This window comes from Excalfactoria chinensis, chromosome 2, assembly GCF_039878825.1.
Source record: "Excalfactoria chinensis isolate bCotChi1 chromosome 2, bCotChi1.hap2, whole genome shotgun sequence".
Lineage (NCBI taxonomy): Eukaryota > Metazoa > Chordata > Aves > Galliformes > Phasianidae > Excalfactoria > Excalfactoria chinensis.
Window position 1 is genome coordinate 108,344,201 of NC_092826.1, and position 7,790 is coordinate 108,351,990.

The 7,790-nt window shown below is 43.0% G+C and overlaps 1 protein-coding gene across 1 annotated transcript; it reads right to left on the reverse strand.

The window, feature by feature from the left end:
• Positions 1-1,200: 1,200 nt before the first annotated feature.
• On the reverse strand, positions 1,201-7,609 carry FKBP14 (FKBP prolyl isomerase 14). The gene is made up of 4 exons (XM_072328659.1): positions 7,288-7,609; positions 6,001-6,152; positions 3,746-3,873; positions 1,201-2,229 (listed from the first exon to the last, which is right to left on the reverse strand). Exons 1-4 carry the CDS (start codon positions 7,479-7,481, stop codon positions 2,071-2,073), a joined length of 633 nt encoding a protein of 210 aa, XP_072184760.1. The 5' UTR covers positions 7,482-7,609; the 3' UTR covers positions 1,201-2,070.
• Positions 7,610-7,790: the final 181 nt, after the last annotated feature.

Sequence of the window (7,790 nt, forward strand, 5' to 3'; positions counted from 1 at the left end):
CACTAAGATGATCAGAGGGCTGGAGCACCTCACCTATGAGGAAAGGTTGAGGGAACTGTGCTGCTTAGCTTGGAGAAGAGAAGGCTCTGAGGAGACCTCATTGCAGCCTTCCAGTACTTGAAGGGAGTGTATAAAAAGGAAGGGGAACTGCTGTTCACAAGAGTGGATAGTGATAGCACAAGCAGGAATGGTCTTAAACTGAGATGGGGAGGTTCAGGTTAGATGTTAGGAGGAATTATTTTTCCACACAGGCATCTCTAATTGATAAGGCATCTACCCTGACAGAACATGAACAATATAAATGATATGAATTGCTCTCAAGTGCCTAGAGCTCTGGTGACCGCAGGAGAAATCAAGATGCTTACCACACTCAGCAACAAGCATAAAAACCAAATGGAAGTAGCATCCTATGCCACTCTAACTGTAACTGCCACAGAACTAAAGAATAAATAGGTTCAAGAAAACTAGACATCATGAGGGAGGAGGAAAAAAAGCTGTTTAAAACAAAATATGACAGCTCCACATCACGTAGGCCACAGGTCATAAAATATCACACGCAAGAACACAAGAACTTTACCCCTGCATATCTTTACATAACATGTTCACTGTACAGAAATCCTTGCTGTCTATAAGTAGCTATAATAAAGCAGCCTTCCAATGCTTACATGCAACACTAGATTGCAGAGAAAATTTTCATCACACTAATAGAGAATCTTGAATGCAGAGCCCCCCACTTGGCACAATGCAGCAATACTGATTTTACACAACTTGGTTTACCTCATATCCCCCTAGGCCAGTATTTTTAAATCCAAGTATCTTGCTCAAAAACCCACTTTAGAGCTGGCAGAGTAAAGGCTAATTCCTTCCAAGAGATACCTCATCCACTCGTTCAGGCCCACAGATGATGGTTAAGCTTCTTCCTCTCTAAAGAGAGTTCATACCCTCTTCAAAAGGGAACTGAAATCCACATCATCCCCACCCAATAAAGATGCAGCAGCAGAACATTTACCTCACACCTCTATTTTTCTAAAAAGGTCACTTTATTACTTAAGTCTCAGATAGCATTTTTTCTACCTGTGAAAATACAGCAAAGGTGCAAAAAAATAAGACAAGTTCTACAATTCAGGCAGTAGCAAAGCTGGCAAGCAAAACAAAGTGTTCTTCAGGACATAGTGACCTTCATGTTAGCATGCTCCTTCCTTTCTGAAAATGGGGGGAAAAAAAATGACTCTCAAAACCTGAGGCAAAAAAGGTGTAATCTTTTCGCAAACACAAAAATCTGTTTCAAAAGCAACACACGTAAGGAAGTGAAGGACATTACCTCTGCAGAACAACAAAACTGCTATTTGGTAAACACTACATTATTTTCCAGAACGGTGCTAATATGAAAATGAGAAAGTCAAATATTTGACTCTTGCTTTGTCTGTTATTTTTCTTTAGTGATGCGAACAGTTATTTTGGTATTCTCCCTTTAGAGAAGCAGAATCACCATAGGACAGCCATTCTTCTCATTCAGCTCTGTATCAGTTTCTCAGCTGTCTTACAAGGTGCTGATGCTTTCTAGTATAGCTTTCCAAAATCTGCAGAAAGCAAGCAAGGCCAATAAGCTGCTTTACAAGCAGCAACATACAAGAAAGAAGGTCAAATAATTGATTAAAGTCAGACTAGAAGTCATGTAAAAGCCACCGAATGTGATCTGAAGAAATAAAGCACAGAAAGGCATTGTACTGGATTTTGGTTTTCAAGATGTTTGATCACTGGAAACCTTGTTTCATTTCTAAAAAAATAAGTTAATACAAAATTAAAAGACACCAAGTGTGCAAGTCTCCATTGCACAACAGCAAGTACAATTTCAAACTTAAAAGTAGTTCAACATTTCTTTTTCTAATTACATAAAGAACAGAAATTCTCTTTTAATATAAAAAAAACAAAGCGTGGGTTTGTTTTTTCTTGTCTTTTCTTTTCCGCCCATGGCAGCTGTCAAATCCAAACCACAGAATCAAGACGACAAGAGAACCAGACAGTCTAAGTCATTGCCATTTGTGTCAAAAAAAATTATGTCACCCTTTCCTACAGCTCGTCATGCTTGTATGTGAATTCCCTTGCAGATATAAACCCATCGCTGTCTTCATCTTCTTTATCAAAAATGTCTTCAACCAAAACATCGTGCTGGGTGTCATTTACCACTGCTCCGTGCCTCTCAAATTCTTTCTTCAGGTAAATTTTCACCTATTAAACAAAAGGTGAGAGTTAATGTCTTAATGTTTAAGAAAGTAATTGATTACTGGAGTGTAAGAGACAGAGCTACTATGGTATGTAGCACTAAATTATTGATAGATATCTTTCTTCCTATGCCACCAACAGAATAAAACTTGTCTAACTAGATTCTCTGGCCCTGTTTGGTGATGAAAGAGAAAAATAAAGCTAGCAAACTAGTTGCCATGGCTTTATTGTATTTGACTGAAAACTGCCAGGAAAGCACGTCATCTGATGTCTATATATATAAAAGTATAAACTGATAGGCAGAAATTCTAGCTACCAATTGGTCAGAAACTAAAACAGCATTTTCACGTCTTAGCAGTTCACCAAAGTAGCAGATGTAAAACCAAACAGTAACCCCAAAATGATACAGAAATCTCTCCATAATCTTTGCATTTACTATTCCAACAGCAACACGTTACGATGCACTACAAGAAAACTCAAAGGTTTTGAAGGGCAAATAGGCTCAAGGTAGCTTTTGAATGGAGCACTGGAACAGTTATGTACACAAAGCCATTTACGAACAGCAAGAAATTTTTACTGAGTTTACCTACCAAGAGCCTAAATGTTCTAAATCACAAAGCTTTCTATCAGAATATTAATAGCAACACAGCCCTCTGTTAAATAGATAGAACCTGTTCAACAGAAACTGCAATAGTGGACTGTTAGCAGGAAGATAAATGGCTCACATTTCTGGTCTGTTTTATTCATTTCACATTCTAGTCTGTGTTATGGTCATTACTCATGTTTCTAATACGCATGTCTGAAACACTGACACTGCCTAGCTGCCGTGCATTACAAAAGATCACTCTTCTAGGGACTAGCAAACTGAACTAGTCCCAAATGAAAAATAAGGAGTGGGAACAGGCTGCCCTGAGAGGGCAATGCTCAATAAATGTTTAGATGTAGCGCTAAGGGACACGGTTTAGTGGGGAAATATTAGTGGTGGGTGGACAGTTGAACTAGATGATCTTGAAGATCTTTCCCAGCCTCGGTGATTCTATGAACTTAGTGGTTTATCCTGACTTCTCATGGGTAGCAACCACACACTTTAAAAGCGGAAGTCCAAAAATAAGAGACAACCAGAAGAATAATGCAGAATTGTGCTCCATAAATGCTCCTCAGGCAGTGAAAGCTACAGAACAGGACTGCTCTACAGTAGGTGATCTTCCAAAACCAGTTTATTAGTAAAGCAGCAATTAACTCAAAAAAATCCCTGAACTTTTATTTCTAAGATGTTTTACTTCATCAAGCTTTCCATAAGTGTGGGGCACACTTCCATCACACACCTATGCCTCAACTTGCGAAGTCCACTTGTAAGCTCCCCTGTTCAGCAGTTCAAGATCCAAGGCTCAGCACGGTGCAGCACAGCTATGCACCTTCAGCTTAGTTTTAGTGAAAGCTACACCTCCTAGCATTACCTTATCTTTTCATTTTTATTACATAATTCGGTTAAATTTGCTTGCAAGAAAAGTAACCCACTCACCTCTTGCTTGGACAGCTTCCAGTCATCATTAAGATCCATCTCCTGAAATGACTCATGTGACCTGGGTCCATTCCTAATTTCTAGAAGGTCAATATTGAAGATCAGTGTGCTCTCAGGTGGAATTTTTCCTGCATAGAACGGTAAACATAGAAAGATACTCATTCAATGCACCATAAAAGCCACACGCCTCAAAGTAATGTCCTGCTAACCCCACTATTTCAAAGCATCCTGCATTTTGAGCCACAATGAATAAGCATCTGTAACAGTGATAAGTACACTAGATAGTAGCTCAGACCCTGAGCAGCTCTTGCAGCACATGTGCAACTTCACATGCAACAAGCACTGTTGTGAGTCCCTATTCGGTAACTGCCATCACTGACTTATGAGACAAGGTTCTTGAACCACTTTTTCATACGTAGAGCTAGACAGAGTCTAAGCAGAAAGCAGTGAAATAGACCATAAAGAATGTAGTGCATCAGATGGACTAAATGCTACCTCCATACGTGGTATTCTGCCACTTCTTGACAAGAAAAGCAGAAGGTCAACTATGCTGTCAATATCCTGCCGCTGTCTCTGAATTGTGGCACAAAAAACACTGACCTATTTCCAAACACACGGCAGAAGCTGGGTACGTAAGCCTGCTCATAAGGCTATTAACATCATCCCATTTTGATGCAAGTCAATACATTAATAATTTTCTGACAGCGGTAGAGAACATTTTGCTGCTACCATCCCTGGAGCTTATCAGTCTCTGGCTTTTTCAGTAGCATGATGCATCCTCACACTAATGGCTGACACTGCTGTGAAAGACTATTCAGCGCTGAACTTGGCTCCTCTGATATTTGGTCCTATTTAACCTCTCTCTATTTCTATATCAGATAGAAGCGCTCCAAAAATACTTGCATGCCTCAAAATAAGGAGAAAATTAAACTTCACTTAACCATTCGGGAGCTGTGACGTTTGTTGCTACAGAGCACACATAACAAGCTTATAGATCTCTGGGATGAGTAAATGTACAGAACCTTCTGGAAATATAGGCCACGGTGGCCTGCATGGGGCTTGGAACATAGGTAATTTTATTTTCCTGAGGGTTGCAGAATAAGGCACATGACTCATCATTCAGGGCAGAAAGAAAGGTGGGAAGCTAATGACCTCTTGTGTGTTCAGTGGAAGGCATGAAGAAAATGGAATTCTGTCAGCACAGCAACACAATTATGTTCTAATAGTTCAGTGTTTTCCTAAAGCACGCTGATCCTTACAGCATCTAGCAGTGTTTACTAGTTCAGCCTTCTTGCATTAAATACACAAGAGGGGCTTGCAAGCTTTTAATATGTAAAGCACTACAGTTAGCCTTCAGTCAAGGCAATTAGGCCTGTAATTACCAGGTGAGCTCTAAAGCATTTAGTAATTTTTAGTAGGGAAAAAAAAATGTCCAGCTGTGCCCTGCATAAGGCAGAAAAGGTAACATTCCAGCATCGTTTAAACGGTCACTCACTTAGCCACACATTCCAGTCTTGACCTTCTCATTAAAAGAGGGGTCTGTCTGAAAATGTTCGAAAGGGGAGAAAAGCAGTGCCAGCAGCACACAGGTAGAGAGACACTACAAGGCATGAAAACGCTACAAGGCATGCTTTTATCTGCCTGCACATCATTCGGTACATTTTTGGTAGATATCTGCTTGCCTGCTAATGTTCCCACATATCTTATTTTGGGTAACAGGCGCAGCTGCCCAAAGCTGTAAGATGGAAAGAACGAAGTGGCCCTATATGAAGAAATAAATGGTGAGTTTTCACTGTAACATTTAAGACCATGAGAGGTCGACCAGCAGAATTGAAGGTTCTTCAGCTTCCTAAAAGAACCCACAAAAAAAAGAACGAGGCTTGCACATGCACATCCATGGAATTAGGACCACAAACACAGATGCAACAGTCAAAGCATTAACTACAGTAACCACTTCAGGCTCGACTGAAAATAAATAATAAAGCATTGCTGAGCTCAGCACTAACAGCAGTAATGCTCAGAGTGTACAGCACAGCTGCTGCCATGAATTCCTTGCTGCCTGCATTCACCACTTAAGACACTTAATGAGTATTTTCTGCAGGAAACAAGTTTTCCAGAAAGAGTGCCCCACTCCAATTATTTCCCTTAATTAATGATATCGACATGGAAAGCTTGCTAACCTCTTTGGTCAAAAACTGTAAAGTTAATAGAGACTGAAAAGAATTAAATCACGGGAAGGACTTCAGATGTTTTACCTTTCCCTTCTTTTCCATAAGCAAGGGCTGGTGGAATAGTTAGCTTCCGCTTCTCTCCCACACACATGTCCTTCAAACCTTTGTCCCAGCCTTTGATGGCTTCTCTTATGCCAAGTGTAAACCACATAGGTTGGCCGTTGTTATGTTTGTGACTGGAAAAGAACGGAATAAAACGCTTAGTCTTTAAACAGCAGGTTCCATAAGAGGCATGTAAATAAAAGCCTATACGGTATCTTGGCATTTCTTAAATGAGAGTTCTAAACTTTTAAAGTCCTTAGAAGTTACGTCTTGCATGACAAGGTGCCTTAAGAACTGCAAAGGAATGAAACAGCACATACAGAGTGCACTCATGACGATGCTGAGCAACCTGGAACCTCACCTTCACTTTCCTGATAGTTCATTTTACTTTGAAACTAATCAGACTAGAAAAGCATCCGTGCTTGGAAGTTAAGTTCAAGGCTGTGTGTGTCCGTTGTAAATCACAAGTCACAGATCAGCTTGGCCATGACTGCAATATACCTCGTAACATGCTTAGAAGAGTCAGTCACATCTCTTCTGAAAAAGCCAGTAGAAGAAAAAACCACTACACAACAGATGCCTAGAAAAAGAGATGCATGCAGAACACTTAAAGCAGCCAGACAACCCCCCTTTCAAAGGCAACCAGGTGGTACTCCACAGCCACTTCCACTCTATTGACAGGCACAGAGTTTTAACTACAGCCCAAAGCTCCATTTCCTAGCCGTGCAGGAAAGGTGCCGAACACGAAATAAGAGCACTTACAGGAGTTAGTCAGCAGCAGAAACGTAAGGGGTCACTACAACTCCTTTGAGAGAGGCGGGTTAACTACAAGAGAAAACGAGCGAGATTTGAGTTTACATCTGCAAGGCTTCGAACATGCACAACGTTGTCTCTTTTGGTCGCCGCTTAAAACGAGCTCTACAAAAGCAGATTGCAGACTGTCACGGTGACACAGACGCAGCCTGCGGACCCCCGGGCGTTTCGCCACCTCCCACTGTTTGCACCCCATCGCTTTACAGGAAAGGCACCATTAGCAAGGGCTTTGCATCGGCATTGCCCTCAGAAGACAGGTAAAGAGCATCACTTACAGCAGATCAGAATCTAAAAGGCAGCAACGTCTCTCAACGATCTTCCTGGCTTTTTGCGTTGAGGTGATACCAAAGCTTTGATCTAAGCTGTTTCACCTTCTCGCACAACACGTTTACACGTGCCCGTGTGTGTATATACGTCCCGTCCCCAAAGCTCGCCCAGCGCCCCGCGCAGACTCACGTGGAATGGAACATGGAGCCGTCGCTCTGCAGGAAGCCCTCGTAGTGCACCAGCATCAAGTCCCCCCACTTGGTCCTGCGGTGGCACAGGAACGGCTTCTGCAGCACCTCCACCTTCACGTCGGCCGCGGGGATGAGGGCCGCGCCCGCGCATCCCAGCAGGGCGCCCAGCAGGGCGGCCCGCAGCGCCGCCATCCCGCCCCGCCGCCGGACCCGGCGCCCACCTCAGCGGCGCGGGGCCACCATGTCCCGCCGGCAGCGCGGCGCTCGACCCGGACAGCCCGCGGACGTGGCAGCGGCCCTCGCGGCACCGACTTCGTGCCGGCCGGGACCAGGGGGAAGAGCGTCCTCTGATTGGCTCATCTCAAACAGAATCTGCCGCCCATTGGCTGCCTTTTTCGAGGCTCGGTTGGCCCAATGGGAAGCGGCGCTCCGCCAGAAGGTCGCTAAACGAAGGGGGAGGTTCTGAGCTCCCGGAAGCGCAGGAGAGTCCGCACAATAGAG